This window comes from Metarhizium robertsii, assembly GCF_000187425.2.
Source record: "Metarhizium robertsii ARSEF 23 chromosome Unknown MAA_Scf_3, whole genome shotgun sequence".
Lineage (NCBI taxonomy): Eukaryota > Fungi > Ascomycota > Sordariomycetes > Hypocreales > Clavicipitaceae > Metarhizium > Metarhizium robertsii.
The window spans coordinates 3,763,094-3,782,878 of NW_011942171.1; the positions used below are offsets into that span (position 1 = coordinate 3,763,094).

Consider the following 19,785-nt stretch of genomic DNA (forward strand, 5'->3'; position numbering starts at 1 on the left):
CCGTGGATCATCCAGGAAAAAATGAGACTGGGAAAGAGTCTCGCAGTTGCGCCATACAAGTTCATTTGACGGTACTGATTTCGTGAGAAATGTTGCCCGACGAAGAGGGCTTGCGTCTATTGTAATGCCACCTTGAATACAAAATCCAATTAAAAGGCGAAATTGACTGTTGTAAGTGAAGAAAAAAAAAGAAGGGAAAAAAAAAAAAAGGCTGGCCCCTTATGGTATTGCATGCAAGTAATGAATTTGTGGAGGGCAAAAATGGCGCTTGGAGCCCAGTGTGTGGCTTTAGAAGCTGGTGATCCGTTCTGGTGCCCTCGCGCAGCATACCATCAGCTTCAGGCTAGTGCCTAATTGCTCACATTCAGAAAGCAAACTCTTGTCGTTCCAAATGCTGCTATCAGAACCGACACCGCAGGCGTTCTCATAGCACCGGGTATACCACCAACGACCAACCCGCGTGACAATCTTCGTTATATTTGCATCCGCTAATGGACTATTGTCACGCATCATCTCTGCCAAACTTGGACGGGTTTTCTTCGTCTTGTCAGATCCACGCTTGCTCTCCGACATGTGGCTGCTTGATCGTGTGATTGAACTGGCCACAGGTACTCCAACTCGAGCAGCCTTGATGTTAGAGAATCCTGCCTTGCCTAGCAAGCGTACTGTTAAATCAGAAGCAGATGCAAATGTCGTGTCAGGGGTATTTTGCTGAATTCGCTCTTTAAGCTGTCGAATCATTCGTCGGCCGCGATTGCCCATATTGTTGAGATCAGAGTCCAGGATCGAAAGCTCGATATATCCGTCTGGGCGAAGAACTCGCCGTGCCTCATTCAAAATATTTCGATAATGGGCCTCGGAGGCAGCTATTGGGAACCGATACACAACAACATCAAAGCTCTGCGGTGCAAATGGAAATCTTCCCAGATGAGATGTGTACTGTACTTGATGGTGGTTTGACGGGCTCAGAAGGAACCCAGTAGACGAATTCCTGGGTTCAGCTGGAAGCGGTGCCCGAGGAGAAAGGTTAAAGAACGAGGCATCTGGGTACGTCTCCGCGGCATAAAATGACCAATCATCATTCCCAAGGCCGTCAATGACAAGGACAGAATGCTGCCTAGAGGAAGTCTTGACAGGGGTCAGCTCGTGCCGGACGTCACTAAATAGCACATGGCCAAATGTGAGCCACTTGCTGACAGTCATCGACCCGACTCGAAGATTGACTTGCGCTAAAGGCGACCCATCGTTTGATGAGGATGAACTACCGTCGGAGAACGTCGTCCGGCAAGATGAAGAGCTATCTCTTTTGGAAGTGAGACTTCCTTCTGAGTCCGCTGGCTTGTCAGCTCGTACGTTACCAATACGTGTACCTGGTGAGCCCAGAGATGTAGGACTGATCTTGGGTTGGAAGGCGGTGCGAATCCGTTCCGTCATGTCTGCGCTATAAGAACTGGAATGCGTTGGTGCTCTCGAATACGTCGATACTTTGCGGCTATCAACAGAAACAGTAGGAGAATCAAGCTCTTTACTTTTTGCTAATTTCTGTTGATAGGTTTCCAAGTGGAATGGTACGCTTTTGGACGATGTGGCAGACCGCGACCCCTTCATCGCCTCATCACCGAGCAGGTCATCGTATTCATCCCATATTTCATCTTCGGCTGGCGGGTCTTCTGGCTTTGGGATCACTGCCGTGGCCGTTATGGAAAAGGGGTTCGCACCCCCGGAACTAGTGGAGCTAGTGTAAGTGGTGCCGTCAGAGTTCTTGCGTGGAGGGAAAGACAGGAACTCGCGACCAAGTTGACCGATTTCTGGAGATATCTTTGAGACCGAGTTGGGGTATGAAGCGAAGTCTGCCCCGCTCTCCAAGGTCAAGCCTGTTCCAGGTAGTGCTGGGACAGGTGTTGGGGACTTTGGTGTAGGCCCAGTGGCAATGGACTCAGGATCATACATTTCTGCTGTGTTTCTAGCGGGATACTGCAAGCTAGCGCGGAAAGGACGTGAAAAGCTCTGAGGAGAGACATTTTCCTTTCGCTGTTTGATAACTTGTGGAATCCGACCGACTTGCTGAAGCCGACTGGGTCGTAGGTTATTACTCATTCCACTTGTGGCCGTTTGGGAAGCAGGCTCTGCTCCGCAAGATGAAGCAATTGTCGTAATAGAATGACTGTCTGAGGAGGCTTGCCAAGATGCTTGTGGCTGAAAATCCGCTATGAGCCGTCTTGAAGACTGGATAACCGATTCTGGGTAGTTTTCCACGTTTTCCACATTTGGTATCTTTTCATACACTTCGGCTTGTCTCAATACTTCTCGAACGTCCATAAGTCCATTTTCGTCTTGTTCCAAATTGTCCATGATGGTGTAAAATGCAACAGGGCGTTTATCCACAGCCTTGACAGTGGCTTGAATATTCTCATTGCTTTGGGTCTTCTTGGTATTGGACTGACTCTGTGACCTGCTGAATAAATTCCATCTCCGCGGTGACCGTGTCTTTTTTTTGAGCTTTTTGTGAACAGGATGTAGTCCTTCTGACTCTTGCGAAAGGTCCCGTGTCAACTCTATTTGCGATTCATCTGATAGCAGACTAGTATCGAGACTCGTGAGTGGTGATGGGGACATGTGGCCACCAGTTTTGAGAGGTTGAGGAAGTCGTATGGGATTGTCTGGAGATGACCGGAGTCTCTGCACAGATCGTCTAAATGCTAGGGTCGATTCCATGCCAACCTCATCGGACCTAAAACCGCCATGAGGCTGACGAGGGCTAGAGGTTTGGAATCGGGGCAAAGCTGACGGGCGAAGTCCAGAGCCAGACTCGTTGCGGGAGGTCAACGACCCCTCAGAAGAAATCTTTGAATCTATGCTGGGACGACCTGGCGTGCTCTGATTGGTCTCCGAACGAGACAGCTCTGCGCTGGCATTTCGGTTTTCCACGACTTCGCCACCAGAAATGATGACAGGATTCATTCTATCAGTTAAAAACGAATCTGCACTCCTTGGGCTATCGTACGACGACACGGGTTCTGTAAAGCCATGTGGCAGGACAGAGCCACTCCCGCTGCGTCGTCGGATAGCGCCAACACGACCATAACCCTCATGTCCCGTTCCTGCTACCGGACCTTTTCGGCTGGTGCTTTTCTTGTCAGGCTGGTCATCTTTCTTCGAGCTGTCGGAAGTAGTCTTTTTCCTCCCGAAAAAAGGGAATCTGCTTCGAGACGACGACCTAGCCCTGGACTGCGTAGTTTGAGCAGACGGATTAGGCTCCGTTATTTGCCCCTTTAGTTTGTCAAAGCTTGGTTGGGATCTTGACGATGGCGAAAAGCTTTCATTCCTCAGGGAAGCATTTGATGACGATGTAGTTCGGTGGGCCTGTGGTTTGGACATCGTAGATCCTGGAAGCGAAGTAGTACCCAATGAATCACTATCACGTCCTTCCGGAGTCCGTATGGTTGACACCAAGTTACTCTGTATCACAGGAATGGGGCTAAACAGCTGTGATTTCATGTCTGGAGTGTTATGGCGGCTCGGGCGTGCCGGAGGCCCTGTCCGAATCGGGGACGATGCATCGGAGCATGTGCGACTATGTGGCTTCTTTTCATATGGAATATCATCCAGCTCAGAGATCTTGGATTTAGCTGGCATATAAATTTCATTCCCTTCTTTTGGTTGGCAAAACTTCTGCGAAGATTTTCTAGGTGGTGGGCTCGGCGGCGGTGGCGATAAATGCCTGGTCTTGGCCTTTTCTTTCTTCGTAGCTCTATCCCCTTCCTTGATAGTAGAGTTAGAGGATGACGAGGTCAGGGATTCTCTGACAGATGCTAGGCCGTGAGGGTCAATAGCCGTTTCGTCGGGAAAGCTTCCGGCACGCCTTCTAGTGACAGGAGGCCTCGTTGTTGATACACTGTGCTGTCGGCCACTTCTATGTGGAATGCCTACTCGGCTCGGGGCAACAAAAACTGGGGACTGTGAGGACATTGAAGTAGGCGTAGTGTCCCGACTGTACGGACCAGGGCCGGGAGACTCGGAGAACTTGGTTGAAGGGCTTCCGCTGGCGGCACTAATCTGGCTACTACCACCGGAGAACAACTGCGACAATGGGGTTGGCGGCGGCAAGTCATGCGTTGCCAAACGATAAGGGACATCGATTTGGGGTCGGTCTAAAGCGTGTTCTGGCCGCTGAAAGTCACGATATCGATCGAGCTCCGGGTATATCACAGGCGGCTGTGACAACGATCTTCCAACGTCGCCAACCCCAGCAATCGGCATCTCGACGGGGCTTTCAGTCATTTCTCGATCGTACTGCATTACTGGTCGTCGGTTTGAAGCACCTTGCGATAAATTGGCAGAGGCTGATGAGCTAGTACTTCCTGATTCCTTGTGAGAGGAGGCAAGATCACGAGGCGCTGACGCCTTAGGCCTCTTGTATGAGACTTTCCTAGTCCTTGATGTGGCATCCATGGACCGGCCAGACGACGATGAGCCTGATGTGGTTTGATTGTGTGATCTGGAGGTTTCCGATGATGTTCTGCTGCTTGCGCTAGATATCTTGACTTGTATATCCGACGCTGATCCGGGCGATGGCCGGGGAAGAACCGAGCCTCGCGTAGAGTAGGGTTGCGATGGTCTAGTTGATATCTTCGGTAGCGAGTTTGCCTGCCTCGCAGATCTAGGCACGCCGGCATCATTTTTCCATGTTGGGTTTATCGGTCTAGGAATAGAACCATGGAGTATATCATCCTCGCTCCTTTGTGGGCGATATCCGTCCGAGGGCATAGCAGGGAGCCCATAGCCTTTCCTGATTGATGCCATATTATTCCAGCCTTTCTGGACTTTCCTGATGTCCCATACATGCCTCTCAATTCTTCGCAGCCTTCTAGTGCTAAATTGGAAGATTCAGGGTTTGGTAAGACAAAGCAGCGAAGCTTGGTGGATGAACAAAATCTCCGGGTACCAAGTAGTTGCTGTCTTGGAGCCTCAAATCTAGCAGCTCTTGTCCAACATTCGGCAGTGGTATCACAAAAGGTGTCGTCTAGTTGCTTCGTTGAGAATTCAAGGCTCAAGGTTGTAGTACCTTTGCTGCGCAGAAATGCTGTGTCGCTGCTCTGAAGCGGTGTGGAATTAGCCAATATAAATCTGAACTGGTACTGTGGGATAGTCGTGAACGTCGTCGGACAGAGAGATAAATCGCTGGCTAATATTCAGATGAGACCAAACAACCCAATCAAAAAAGGATATCGACGAAAAAAGAATATCCTCAAAGACGAGGATAAAAGACAGGTCGAAAGAACGAGGTAGTTACACAAGAGTGTAAACGAGGACTGGGGGGAGCCCAGTGGATATGTGTACTCCGTATGGACGGGGCGATAGATGTTGTAGACAGGTACTTGGGTGGGGTGGCCAAAATGGCAGACTCCTATGGTAAGGCGGAATAGGCTAGACTGAAGTCGATCAAGGTAACCGCTTGAACAGGATGGGGGGAGCAGTCCGCGTCTAATAAGTGACATAACTATGCCGCCTGCTTGAAGAGATTTCACGAGGCTTGCATGTAACTTCCTGGTTGGATTAGTCTCGTCGGATTTATGCGTGTGACGAGAATGGGAACAAGAAACGGGCCGCCGCGACAACCCTGTAGGCGAGCAGGAAGATCAGCAGCCGAGGAGCATGGAGAGTGGCGTGAAAGCAGTGCGAGAAGACGGCTTTGGTTGCCTCAGCCAGAGGACTGGACAGCATTAGAACTTTCCATTACGTCTTCTCAAACAGAGAGTCTCGAGGCTTCTATGAAAATAAACCGGCGAGTCCACGCAGGTTATTTAGGAGAAAACTGGCCTAATCCGACTTTCAGCATGGACGAGCGGCCATGGGAACGGGACACACAGATACCTGGGGGAGCAGATCCAGTCAGATACAGACTCGCCATTGTATGTATATTTGCCTGTGGTGCGTCACCCCTGGCTGCAGTCTGGCCCATGAAGCGGCCACTGCAGGCATTGATTATATTTCACGTACCAAGTGCTCCATGCTTGGGGAGCATGCCGTCCAACAGTGAGTGCATGGCCATTCCAGGATATTGCAGAGGCGTCGAATTGGATTGGGCCGTTCAAGAGTATCAAAACGACGGTACGCCCCGACTGGGCAGTCCTTGGTGTGGAACCGAAAAGTGCAACGCGTGTAGGGAGGAGTGTCGTGGTATTACAATCTGCAAATGCAACTGCGCCGCCATGTACGGAGTACGGAGAATGTTGCAAAAAGAGCCCTGCAAGCTGCATACAGCATCGTCCTGTAAAAATCGACAAGATGCCCGTTCAGGCCACCATTGGGTGTCGAGCCCTTGCCCTGGCCATGCGATATGGCCTCAGCGCCTGGAGGAGCGCGGCGATGTGTCTCCATCAAGGCGCCCGGGTTGGTGGGCCTGCCGAAGCCTCAAAACCCCCAGCCGGTCCCTTGTTTGGATGGCCAGCCGCCTACCGGATCACGTTGGTTTTTGGTACTTGCCAGGGACGTGTCGATGTCTGGTGTATGAGGGAAATCCCTCCCAATCCACGGTATCAGCAACGGTGAGGAGTGGCCCGCCGCATTAGCTTGAGGCGTAGGCTAGCGGTAAGGGTCAGGCGAGTTGGGATCTCGAAGCGCCAGACATTCCGAAGGAGATGCATGCCGTGCTAGCACTAATGACCACGAGGTGAGCGACTAGCTCGCGCTAGACGGAGAGACTCCAAAGAGAAGCAAGGATGTCATTTAGAACAATTCCCTTGGGAGGGGGTGATAGCTGCAGGCGAAGCAGGGTAAGGCAATTGATAGTAGAACTTAGGGCTTGTCCAAGGTGTGGAAAAGAGGCAATGTTCTTCCCTGGTGGATCGGAGCAGCCGCGGCGGCACTAACAATAGAACCCATGCTGGGCCTGTATCTTGTTGGCGGAGTTCTTGACCGACATTGGCTCTGCCGGTGCCCAGAGCTGGGTCCTCGCGATTGCTTCTTCCTTGGCACTATTGTCGAGAGCAAGAGCCGATGACAGCTACGGGGTAGCCTATTATTGTACATTTGCAATCGATTCGGTTCAAGGACAGGGCCCTTGGTGTCGAGCTTAGCTGAGTGTTTCGACAGGCCAGTGACAGTCCTTGTTCGTCAGCGGCATGTCTAGGACACGCATCCCCTGCATGTCTCATTTCTAGCCTCCGAGAGGACGATCTGGTGCGCGTGTCTCGCTTTGGACACCAATCTCTTCCACGCTGCGGATAATAGCGCCACAAGCCTCCAAGATTTGGCATCTGCATCTGACGAGGCGGGTTTAGGCCCATAAGGGTTTTTTGGGGACGTCTCGTGAGTAACCGTGGCCCTGGGGGAAAACAATTGATGATGCATGCCTCGTCGATGATCTGCTTGGTCTGTCGCATCGAGTTGGATGGGATTGCGAATCGACTCGCATTCTTGGCCAATAGAGGCCGTAGGCAGTCTGATCTGCGACGTCGAGTTTCCACGGAAGTCGTGCTTATGAATTATGATGCAGCTTTGTCGAAGACGGAAGCAACCGAGTTGTACAATGCGTCTATCCTTGGGCGCTCTCCCGTCTTCTGTCGTATTTTGGCTGCAGCAATCCCCGTACTCGGATATGACATTCTGGAAGGTCTCACATATGCCAAACGCCATCCGCTCCTGCCTTGACAAGTGTAGTTGTACCGACAACCCACGTCCCGTTTGCTTCTCTCAGGACGGCGAGTTTTAACGATGCTTATTCGCTGAATATTGCCGCTGGTCAGCCAACCAAAGACGTGGCCATGTTTCAAGCTTGCTGATTGGCAACTAAGACCGTCTTTTCCTCCCAATCATCACCTTCTCCATCGTTGACTCGAGTCACTTTGTCCAGCTCCTTCCCGTGTGAAAGCGCTCTAGTACTCTGTACTCCACACTTGATCCCGCCTCTGGCTTGACTGTTGTCTCGACTTTTTGCAACCGGCTCAAGTGGGCGAGTTTGCTTTCAATGTTCAAATGTTGCGTTTATGCCCGGCGCCGGGCCGTTACCATTGATTTCCTCAGCATACCTATCTGCGAATGACCCCATCAGAGACCTCTCCAGAGAGGGCCTTGGCCACAGACCACATCTCGCAATGTCAACATGCAGTTATCACCTCAGCTGGCTAGTTCCCCGGCTTCGCCATGCCAACATGTGCCGATGTCTGTTTAGCATCCTTGAAAACAAGTCAGGGCATCGACGGAAATAGAGTCACCTAATATTTGACACGGACATATTCGCCGGTGAGACGAAATGCGAATTGCAGACAGGCATCTCTTGCTGAGCTGAAAGCTGCAGCCCGTAAAGTGGCGATTGATTCATGCGCATGCGCGTCTAATACGACGACAAGACTCTTGTTCCGTGGATCCTTTCTGCGAGACCTGCATGCCCCGGGTCGTCAATCGAGTGGCAATAAAGCCCGAGAGGCAGCCTGCAGAGGCGAGGTGATTTGGGACACCTATTTTTTCCCATCGCAGCTTCGCCACCGACGAGATGGAATTGAGGCTCTGACGTGGCTCACATATTGTGTGGCTGAAGCCCCAGAATCTGTCGGTCTAAACTAAGAAAGGCTCACCGTTACTGTGGCTTGTATATCTTGGCATACCCTGCAAAGCGCTTTGTGGTCGGCGACGCATGTACCTCAATTCTCAGATCCATGTACTCGGTACTTCCAGGACGACGACAACGCTTCGCCTTGCCCATTTGGACAAACTCGTGGTGTGGGCTGTGAGGCGACTTGACAATGGATGGAGCCGGCGAATGTGTTGTGTGACTGAGTACGGAGTATCCCCTCCTTTAAAGACTGAAGATGAGAAGTTATCCAATCATAAACCAATGAGAGGTAGGGACTGGGTTCTCTTGACACTATTGGTCTACAGCCTGGAAGTCTTTGAACGAGTTGAGTTGACTGATTTGGTGATGAGGGCTACGACGACCATGAAGGCCGGGCCTTGTTTTGCGGCTTTCCACATCTTGAACTCTTCACGTGCCTCTCTTGACTGTCAATTGAGAGGAATCATTGGCTAGACGTCCTCAACACACGGCGACGTTATGGCCAGATGCCGCGCGTGGACTCTTGGCACTACTAAACAAGCAGCGGCAAGCGCTTGCCGAGACTTCGATGTTGTCGCTGGCGACAGTGAAAGACCCAAGTCTGAACAAATGCCTGGTGGCATCGAGAAGAAGACCCGCCGCAAAGAGGCGCTGTGGAAAAGCAACTCCATACGGATACTCATTTACGCCAGTCTTGGCCCTTGGTAAGTTTTTATTGCTAATCAACCTGGTACTCTTAGTATCTCTGTCTATTCTGTAAACATAGGAACTACAAAATTGTATTTGCTGGACGAGGCATTAACGATTGGGCTTGAGCCCAAGTCTGGTTGGCTTGTGCCTCTGGTGAGCTTCGTGATTCTCATCACACGCCACATCCGTCTTGGCGGAAGTCTCACCAACCCCCACGGACCAAATAGACCTGTCGCTGAGGATACGTCGCGCCCATGTTGACAATGGCCGTTTATTGGCGAATAGGTGAGCGGCTGACATGTCTATCTCAAGTACGGAGTAGAGTGAAGCAAGTGACTCAATGAGAGGGAAGAAGACGGCGGAATGACGACATGCAGGGACCTCTCTGGTAGACCCAATTCGAGAAGCGGCGAAGTAACGGTGCTGAGACCAAGGGTAATATCACGGAGCGGCACGCTGTTCTAGCCTCGCGGCCCTTTCCGTTTTGTGCGAAACAGGCGTTCGATCTGCAAAACAAAGTTTAATGAGATCCAACGCACTCCGTCGCGTCTGGACTCTGGTACCCTCGTGCCAGCTTTGACATCCATCCCTGTACACTGTGTCCCTCGTCGATGCCTTGGGCAGTAATGCCAGTGCAACGTGGGGAGTGGCATCGAAAACAAAACCATAATGCCACATGTAATATTAGTACTATGTATGTATTCCCTGCGGTCGCAACCCTTGGCAACAGCCTCCCCCATCTATCTCTGACAATGCCCTGTATCCCCGTTCGGCCGAATATCCCCAGTTGGTGAGCGAGGACCGGCGCGGCGTGGGTTCGTAATTATTGCTTCCATGTCCACAGCTGACAGAGTAGGGCGGCTCGTTTCAGCTCATTGACTCGACTATCCTCGATAGATTGACCCTTGGCTCGGAAGAAGGAAACAAGAATGGCAATCTCTCCATAGCCAGGCCGCATGCTGGTGCGTGGGCAATAAATGCAGCCTGCATGACTTGCATATCGCTGTACCACGACGGGATGAATGTGGCATCTCTACTTGAACCCGACCTGATTTTGATAACTGATGACTCTGTATACACAAACAAACAAAAAGAAAAAAGAAAGAAAAAAGCCTGAATGATGCTTGTCATTTTACAGTTCCCCGATCCGAGTGCTGCCGTTTATTTTGGTCTCAAATCTCACCACCCCTCAACGCCGTATTCCGCCTCCCCCCGGTGTCATTTTCCCGATCGCTAGTCGTACAAAGTAAAATTCTCCGCTCCCATCTCAACCGCATTCCTGGGCTTCTGCAAACTCCATCGACGGGCGGCTTCGGACCGCGGAGGCCTAGGCAGCCGCGAACCTGGCAGCTCTCTTCTCGGCCTTGGCCTTCTCGACGGCGTCGTCCAGCACGGCCCTTTCGCCGCGCTCCTTGTTCCCTCCCTGCCGGGGGCCTCTGCCGGGGCGTCCTCTCCCGTCGAGACTCTGACGCTTCGCCGGGCGGTTGTCGCCGTCGCGGCCGCGGCCGCGCTTCAGGCGTCGTTCCGGAAGCGCCGAGTCCAGGCTGGAGGAGAGTTCGTTCTGGTCGAGGCCGAAGCGCTTCGCGCGGTCTGCGCGCCTCTTGGCATCCTCGTCCTCTTCGATGCCGAACCGCTTGGCTCGCTCCGCGCGCTTCTTGGCCTCCTCGTCGGCGGCGGTTGACGCGAGACCGATGGCATACGATTGCGCGGGCTCGGCGGGCTCGGCGGCGTCCGTCTTTTCAGCGGCAGCGTCGGCGTCGGCGTCGGCGGGAGCCGGGACCTCCTCCTTGGCGACCTCCTCCTTGGCTGGCTCTTCGGGATTTGGCTCTGTCGCGGCAGCGGGCTTGGATGCGGCGGGCTCGTCGTCGCTGTACGTGATTTCGTCCTGCTTGGCGGCTTCTGACGGGGGTTTTGTTAGCAACGGCGCGCTTCTGATGGTGTCCTCCTGGCTTCTTTATAGCCACGGCTATATTCAAGGGGATACATGGAAGAAAAAAAAACTTACCTGGCTTGGCCTCCTCACTACCAGCGGCGGCCTTGTCGTCATCCTCTTGTAGTCGCGCGATTAGGGCTTGCTTGTTTCCTGTCTGCGGGAGCTTTCGCTGGCCCAGTATGGCCTTGAGCTCCGGGACCTTGAGCGCATTGTAATCCGTCATGGTGGCGGGTATGTTCTGGCTGTCTTTGCTCGCGGCGTAGTGGGCGGCGCGCACAATCTGTTCTTTCTCTCAAACCGTTGAAAAGGGGAGAAAGCGTTCGCAGAGGACGGGGCGGGCGACGGAGCAACAGCGCCGGGTATATATATTTGGTGCGATGAACTGCGAGGCGCGGACAAAAGGGCCGGCTTGTGGGACGGAGCCGGTCCAGGCTTTGTGCTGCTGGGCGAGGAAGTGAAGATCCGGGGGACAGGGACTGGACAAACGGCACTTTGATTCGGGAGCAACGGCGACGGTGAAAGGAGTCGGGCGATGAGTGAACTTGGGGTGAGCTTGCGGCGAGCTTGGGCGCGTTCCTGGCGCGTTGTGGCGCAGATGGCTGAGCGGTGTGGTTGGACGAGTAGCTTAGTCAGGCGCGCTAATCCCGTTGCGGTTCAGCGCTGCATGTCAATCAGTGGTTGCAAACTTAATGAAGCATTGGCCATGGAGGTTATGATCCTGGAAACTGTTTGTCGCAGACTTGTTCAGACGATGGTCATGCCAAGCTCCTTGTTGCGCCAAGTTGGCTTTGCCTTCTGGCTCGTCCTGTAATTATGGATGTAAGCCGTATGGAACCAAGACAAATGAAATGAAAGCTGATAATAGACTATAGCAGCCTCCTTTTACTTTCACCAAGATGTACAGCGGAGAAGAAAACGTGTCTTGGTTCACTGCTGCGTGGCCACTGGTGACACAAAGGGCTTCTGGGAACAATGTAGAAAGCTATAGAAACTCGCCATCAATGGATGCGTGTCCTCATTGCTCAAGGATTTTATCCCGAGCCCGGTTTCGCCCTTTGGGCTTTGACCACCATCACCATCACGGCATGTAGATGGTAGTGTCTACTAGCTACCGTCTAGTTCCGTCCCCTGATAGTTAAAGTACCGCAAAGTGTCACACTTTTTAATTGCTGTCCAGGCCATGGCCACAGCTCATCGTCGTATTGATGAAGCTGGTGTCGACGAAAGGATCAATGGGAATAACGGTTTTGCCCACAATAGCCAGTCACATCGCTCGCAAACAATCATGCCAAGTGCCGGAAACCAAGAAACTGGTTACTGCCTTTGATTCAGAAGTGTTTGCATCCTGTGAAGATGCTTCTCCGGACAGTCGTTATGGCGTTGCGCAAGTTGCGCAAGTTGGAGCAGTTGAAAGCGAGTACACCGGACCGAGCATGTCGACTTGCCAGCCTTACCAGCGCTAGTTGGCATCGGTGTTGGTAGTGCAAAAGAATATCCGAGCTGCATGTTGAACTACCATAAGAAACTTGCAACTAATCCAGGTCAAGTGAAGAGCCCCGGAAGAATAGGCTTCCCAGTTCCTGGCTGCCGTCTCAGTCACAGTTGTCTATTCTTTCTTGATCCACAGGTGTATATACCCGCACAGGGTTCAAACTCAAAGCAAAACTTTACTCGGGTTGCAGAATTCGCTGCAAATACAGCTTACGATAGTTCTGACCCCATTCGTTTAGGCGACGTACATCAGCGAGATGATTCGCATTCCGGTCTTCAAACCGTCAGAATGTACACCGAGGCTGAGGTTCACCATGTCGGAAAGTATTCATGACGCCTTGCCCCCTTGTGCTATGCGGAGCTGCCTGTCTAATGGGACAAGTGTTGCAAATCAATCACCAGACGCCGAATCTAGATAATCCGTAGCAACTCAACAAGAGGCGGTACAGTAAAGGAGAGTTGTGCCCGCCACGCGATTGCCCATTCGCGCACTTGATGGCTGTTGGTAGCGAAGGCAAGTCGCGGTTTCCAAAGTCCATATTGTGGTCGTGAGATTCACAGATATCCGTCTGGTCACAATACGTCTGTTGCTTGGCGCCTTCTCGCTGCCAAGGGCGTCATTTTCGTCCTCAACCGCAGGATTGTCAGCGAATGGAACATTCAATCTCGGCCTGTTGTACACGAATTGAAGTGTCATCTACATATCTTGCCGGGTTTGAAACCATCATGTCCCCTCCCGTACTGCTCTCAATGGACTCCAATGCTTTGCAATTGCCGTCTCAAATGGCTTGGCGAGTCTAAAGACAACATTTTCAAGACGCCACTCATTCCTAATTTAGTAGCATCCAAGTTCTACTGAGTAGTCTGTTTTATCACTCAAAAGTCTCAACTACCAGTTGTAAATTATCCCCTTGAGATAGTCATAGATGGACAGATAGAGATACTAGTCCAACTTGTACCCCAACTTGCCCCTTTACCAATACTTGACGTATTTTCTCCACGCACCATCCATAAACTATCACTGATCCATCATAAATCCTAAATTCAACTTTACTCCTCAACGCATCGGCGTGGTGCAGCATCACAAGTCAAGCCTCGCCTACAAGGGCAACGCATCCCAACGTACAATGTCGTAATCAACTAAATAGCAATACAAGGGCTATGCTTCTTTCCTAACGCACATTTTCACCACCTCGAAACAATTCCGTCTGTCTCGCCGGCCAAATAAAGCGCCATGGATACCTCAAACTATATTTAAAAAAACTCGAGCTCGTCAGCACCAGGCTGCAAGGAGCAGAGCCGAATGAGAAAAGCCATTGCCATGAGCGCGACAAGGTACACCCTATTACCCATAATATTAAACGCATTCTCGTTGTCGTTTACATCGTCTTCGTGTGTCGTCAGCACGTAGCAGCCCCAAAGTAAGCCCAACGCAAGAAAGACGGTGCCGGTAATATTTGCCGCGTGAGCAGCTCGCCGCACATTACGCTCTGCCATGTGACGATTGTTGTCACGGCTTGCGTAATGATTACCGAAGAAAAATTGGCAAACGACGGTAAGCGTTACGGCTTCTTTAACGAGACCCACGGTTCCGTTGAGCCACCCATGATGCCGTATAAAGTTGTAGTATCCGTGAAGGGGCAGAAGTAGGATGAGGGAGAGAAAATATCGACGATGAATGACGTTTTGTTGCTGTGCTTGGTCTGGCACTGGATTGCCCATGTTGCGCGAGTTTTGACGTGAAATTTTGTCCGGTCAGATATCGAGGCAAGAGGCAGAGGGCCGGTAGTATAGTGTGCCAAGAAAAGAAAGATGTCGATGGGTTCTGAAAGTCGGCAGTCCACGATCAGATCCGCCTTGGCCGGCTGATGATGATGAGCCTGGGACCCGCAGAGCGTGGCTGAATTGGAATGAAGATTGCGCCAGGCACGTCAAGATGGAAGAATAGCTTGGCGTCGGCGGGGGTGCTGTGAGTCTGTGACCTTTATGTTGGCTGCATGTGTAGTCAAAAGGCTCCACCGCCTATGACATGGCTTAATAATTATACAATTATACACATGCATACAGTCGACTGCATAGAGCAGTACCGGCGTTATACCTTGCACCGAGAGCAGGCTGCAAGTCTGCTGTCAAGGCAACATTGAAGGCATTCACCGAAAAGTAAAGCATCTACCATTATACATGTACTGCGTCATCTACCCCTTGGTAGTATCAAGTGGAATTTTGTAGCATTGTGGACTTTTTTATACAGATACCTGCCAGCTCTGAAGCTTTGGTCCTTCATCTAGGAATGGACATGTTGGGGTGGTCGTTTGGCTCTGGCTGTTTGCAAAAAGCTCACCGGAAAATCCTTTCCTTTGAGCTAGATTGGCACGAATCGCGGCTCGGGCAATTACAGAAACAGGCCCAAAATTACATCTAGCGTGAGCATTAATGTCACAGGCAGCGAAGGCATGCAATGTGAGGGACCACGGGAGTGATTAGCGGTAAAGGTTTAAGACTTAAATAAGTCCTTTATTATAAAAAAGCTAGGTAAAAAAAACTTGAAATAGAATATAAAGAGAAGGCGAGCTAGAAGATGCTGGTTATAGCTGCCTTCAACGTGACTGTGTGCTCCATGGACGCATACTGGCAAACCTGTCTATCAACGGTCCTGATAATCCTAGTCCGTCTCATCTATACCTCACAACCGTCGAAAGAGATGTACTCTGGGCAGGTGTCAGTCACCCTGGTTTCGTACACGATGGCGCCTCCCATAATATTGCCCCTAGAACCATCCTGAACTGTGTAGAACTGGATTCTAGCCGCTCCGTTGTCGCCGGCCGCTCTGTTGATTTGGTAACCGAAGCTGCCTTGGGCAACCTCGTCAGGTGTTGACACTGATGTGCCACAGGGTGCATAGCCGGACAGTTTAGCTCCGATATGCGACCCGAGATGGAAGTTTACTCCATAGAAACCAGTAAAGTCGCCATTGTGGTTTGCGCACTCCTGGTCTGCCGAACGCCTCATCTGTACTCCGTGCTCAGAGTCGGGCGGTAGCTGGTTCTGCAATTCGTAGACGGGCTGGTTTGGATCCGCCTGACCCTGTATCAACACGGCCGCATATCCTGCTCCGCCCATGACAAACGAGTAACTGGCTTTTACAAGTGCGGCGATGACCTTGTCACCACACTCCTTGCCGGTTGCGGTTCCATCCCTGGTAGCAGCACCGTAGCAGTCACTCCAAACTGCCTGGAGAGCGCCGCCAGCATCCGAGGTGAATGCGATGAACATGGCAAAGCCGCCGGCACGAATGAATTGGTTGGCAGCCAGTGCTTGCTCTTGGCCGCGGCGATCCTGAGCCTGATGGGTTGAATTGGCGAGCCAGCGTAGCAGTCGATCCTCATCAACTTTCTGGCCGTGGTATTTCCATATCTCTCTCATCTTCTCGATGGGTACAAGTCCCGGCGTGATGTTGAACATTCGTTCCACCTCCATGGCCTGCATCTCTACAGCACTTGGCATGGCAAGAGCTGTGCCGACCTTGCCACGGTTGGCATTCATGACGGCGAGCTCGTCATCGTTGGCCCAGCGCACTGCGGCGGCCGCTACAGTCGTTGCCACGAGGAGAAGGGAAAGCTTCATAGCTATTCAAGGAGACGTGGTGAAGAAGACTAATAAGCAACGACGCGGGCTCAGGGCGTAAAAAGTTGACCACAGTCAAGTGTTGGGTCCTCTTTGGTGCTTTCTGACCGCGTAGCGTGTATGGGGCATCGCAGCAAATATAAGCCTTCTTGAAAGGAATCAACTTTGGCCGAGTTCTGGGTTGACTGCATGTCGGATTTCTTGACGTTTCGGCCCAACCCTGCGCCAACACCTTTCATCTCCGGCGTATTTCCACCACCGGACAGCTTCCCTCCATTCACATTTCCTCCCTGAGCAATTTCGCCCAGATGAATCCCTGCCTCGGCGAGTTTACCGGAACGATTGTCAAACATGTGTGTGAATGACAAGGCTGGGAATGAGCTTGGCTGCCTCGATATATGGCTAGCTTGCCGGCCATGGCGATATTCAGGACTTGTGCAGATAGGTCCAGACTGCCTCGTATCGTCTTGACCCGTGGTCTGGCTAATCATCTGCGTCTTAGGGAGTGATTGTCGGAATGGACATGATTTATTTTGAGATGAAATGGGTGCTAGACTTAAATTAGTACTACGTAGAGTGCAACACACAGTTAATTAAAAGGCCCATATTTTTCATAAACCTCCGTCCACCCCAGTTCACGATGCAGTATTGTACTATTTAGCCAATAAGGGCCGCGTAAATGCCTATAACAAGCCTAATTACTATGTTGTACGTGAAATCTACCCCTTTTTCTTCGTGGAAATTGGCTGTGAGACGGTCTGGTACAAAGTAATGTGCCGTGCCGCCTTTACATTACATAGTAGTGGAGCATGTACTGGCCAGGGTCAAAAAAGGGAGGTGAAAGAGTCCATTTCGATTCAATGTTCCGAGAATCACACCCTTAGCTATACAGCACAACATGGAGTCAGCGATATCCGCCTCTGTCGCCGTGTTTTCACAGACATGTCTCGGCTTACGGATCGAATCTAGGAATATAGGAGTCATTCCATGCCTCTTTCTCATGTAGAGTCGGCATGACAGGCCAGCTACGAGAATCCGAGACGCAGCAGCCTCTTGGCACATGGACTATTTTCTCATCAGAAAAACATTATTTATTATCCCCAAACCAAGAGTACGCCATCTATTGTCTATTACATGAAAAAAATCACCCGCAGGATCTAACAATCCAGATCTTTCCAACTTGACCATACTCCGAACAAACCTTGCCTCTCCCCCTTTCTCAAACCCGCACAACAATCACGAAGCTCGTAATTGCGACGCAGTACGCAAGTAAAGCCTCGGCACCGTCCCCGGGAACTCGCCCAACGCCTTATTCAGCTTCCTAAGGACTATCAAGAGCCGGCCGAAGACGTGATCCCGCTCATGCATCGCCTTGGGAACCTTCCCTGCCGCCTCCAAAAGCCGAGCGTGGTATTCTGAATTCCTCATCTCCTCCACGGCATCCTCGCTTTCAATATCGTGGACGAGCCCGTCCCGGTGCTCCTCCATGGTGTGCGGAGCGCAAATCATCCTCCAGTCCTCCAAGGGCGCCCAGCTCTCGGGCGCCTGGTCCGCAGGCAAGTCCCCCGGGTCTGCCCACGGCGCGACAACAACAAGCGTGCGCAGGTGCCTGCAGCACTCGCTGACCATTTCCACCATCAGGAGGAGCATCTGCCACCCCACCGGGTTCAAGACGACGTGGTGGGCGTGCTCGAGCTCACGCGGGTACAGGGGAGCGCGCAGGTAGAATACGTGGCAGCCGACGTCGATCCACGTGTGAAGATTGGCCATGAAGACGGACCTCGATTTGAAGATTTGCTGCGCCTCGCGGCACGACAGGCTGACGTTGCGGTGGAACACGCCCGTGAGCCGTCTCCTCTCGCGTCGACCGTCGTAGATGTTGCCGGACCAGGAGTCGGAGAGGGCCAGATGCCATATCTCGTGGCGGATTTCCGCGGGGAGCCTCGAGAAGGGCGAGAAGCCTGCTCCTCCGCTGGGTGTCCCCCGGGCGTCGTGAGGAGCCGCCGCTGACATTGTTTGATTGTTTCGACAGAGGGATGCAGCTGGGAGCATGTGGCGGCGGCCGTGATGTTGGGAGAGCCATGCCGTATATGACGCCCGACGGGCTCTTGAAGACTGCGTCTGGCGGAATCAAAATTTGCGGTGTTGCCGAGACGGGGGACCGGGTCTGGTGCGATGGCTTCTGATGCTTGTTCTGTGGAGATGGGGGGCCATGGGGCCGACTGACTGCCAGGCCCTCTCTGCCCTTTGCCGGGCTTCTAGCCGAGTGGTGGTCATCTCTTGCTGTCAAGGAGAAGAGTTCATGTGCCAATATGCCGTGTTCCGATGGGGCCCTGTCGCGCCAGGGCCGGAGGAACCCTGCTCTACTCTACTCTACGGCTTGGACACACGGGAAGACTAGTAGCTCCGAGACGAGGCTTCTCTGTTGTTGGAAACTGACGTCAAACTGCGGCGTTGGGAACGGCCGTTTTGCATTAAGGTTAAGTTGTCGATTGCCATTTTTGAAACCACCTGCTTAGTGCCTACTGCTGGCGGCTGTATATACACACACCAGCTGGCATTGACTATGCATCCGGGTGCTCATGTGGGACCAGACTTACTGGTCCAATTCAGGTGTGGCATGGCAGGGGGGTCAAAGCTAATAAGAGATAACTGCCTAGGTACTTAAACAGGTAGGTAAAGTACCTAGGTAGATTGGTCATCTGGTACTAGGTATTCCAGAGACCACGAGAGGGAGAACAAGTACCGGACCTCATAACGCGATAAAATCTCAAGACAACATCCAACTGTTTCAAGAGCCGCTGCTCCGCTGTCATTTGACCAGACGTTCAAATGTTATTGAACAACCAGTTGACCACTGACAAATAATAGTCTCGTGTTAGCACATAAGCCCCTGTATAAAGCCCCCGGCAGTTTCGCCGGATTGTGGCGCCCGACTACTACCGGACATTAGAGTCCGGTGCGCTTCATCCCGCCCGGGATCGATATTATGCCCCAAATGGACCAGTTATTCTCGAGACCCGCCATAGTGAAGCACCACTGTGATGATCGACGGCAGGGCAAATCTAGCCAAGTACTAGTCAACCAACCAGACTTTACCGTCCATGTCAGGGCATAGCACCCACGTTGTCAAGAGCTGACCTAACGATAACCTAAGCCCACCGGCATGACGTGGTTGGCTTTGCTGCCCCCGTAGCCACGCCGTAGGGCCGATTAGTTTCATATATCGACACGGATGTATGCAGAAACCAATATTTCGGCCTTCCCCCCGGAATCTTCTTCTCCACCAGTTGAGCCTCCCCTTTGGACAGCGCGCACAAACCATGGGGAAGCGGGAATGGTCGTCGCGCCCCCACTCGTCTGGCAAATTGCGTCCCCTGCACGAGATGCAAGGTTTGGGCTGCCGTAAGCAGCTGAGTGAGCATTGGCGAAGCCCACGTTGATTTTGATGTGGTTGGTTGCGGTTGGCTCACGTTAGAATACCCTTGACTCG

General features: G+C 52.1%; 5 protein-coding genes across 5 annotated transcripts; all 5 read right to left on the minus strand.

Moving 5' to 3' along the window:
• Window positions 1-288: 288 nt before the first annotated feature.
• MAA_03306 (Methyltransferase type 11) lies at window positions 289-4,803 on the minus strand (the record flags this gene model as incomplete). Its single annotated transcript, XM_007821304.1, has 1 exon — window positions 289-4,803. The coding sequence occupies one exon, from the start codon at window positions 4,801-4,803 to the stop codon at window positions 289-291; it is 4,515 nt and encodes a 1,504-aa protein (XP_007819495.1).
• A 5,768-nt stretch (window positions 4,804-10,571) lies between these two features.
• MAA_03305 (DNA-binding SAP) lies at window positions 10,572-11,400 on the minus strand (the record flags this gene model as incomplete). Its single annotated transcript, XM_007821303.1, has 2 exons — window positions 10,572-11,196; window positions 11,246-11,400. 2 exons carry the CDS (start codon window positions 11,398-11,400, stop codon window positions 10,572-10,574), a joined length of 780 nt encoding a protein of 259 aa, XP_007819494.1.
• A 2,522-nt stretch (window positions 11,401-13,922) lies between these two features.
• MAA_03304 (uncharacterized protein) lies at window positions 13,923-14,390 on the minus strand (the record flags this gene model as incomplete). Its single annotated transcript, XM_007821302.1, has 1 exon — window positions 13,923-14,390. The coding sequence occupies one exon, from the start codon at window positions 14,388-14,390 to the stop codon at window positions 13,923-13,925; it is 468 nt and encodes a 155-aa protein (XP_007819493.1).
• Window positions 14,391-15,344: 954 nt separating this feature from the next.
• MAA_03303 (uncharacterized protein) lies at window positions 15,345-16,292 on the minus strand (the record flags this gene model as incomplete). Its single annotated transcript, XM_007821301.1, has 1 exon — window positions 15,345-16,292. One exon carries the CDS (start codon window positions 16,290-16,292, stop codon window positions 15,345-15,347), a length of 948 nt encoding a protein of 315 aa, XP_007819492.1.
• Window positions 16,293-17,528: 1,236 nt separating this feature from the next.
• On the minus strand, window positions 17,529-18,305 carry MAA_03302 (uncharacterized protein; the record flags this gene model as incomplete). Its single annotated transcript, XM_007821300.1, has 1 exon — window positions 17,529-18,305. The coding sequence occupies one exon, from the start codon at window positions 18,303-18,305 to the stop codon at window positions 17,529-17,531; it is 777 nt and encodes a 258-aa protein (XP_007819491.1).
• Window positions 18,306-19,785: the final 1,480 nt, after the last annotated feature.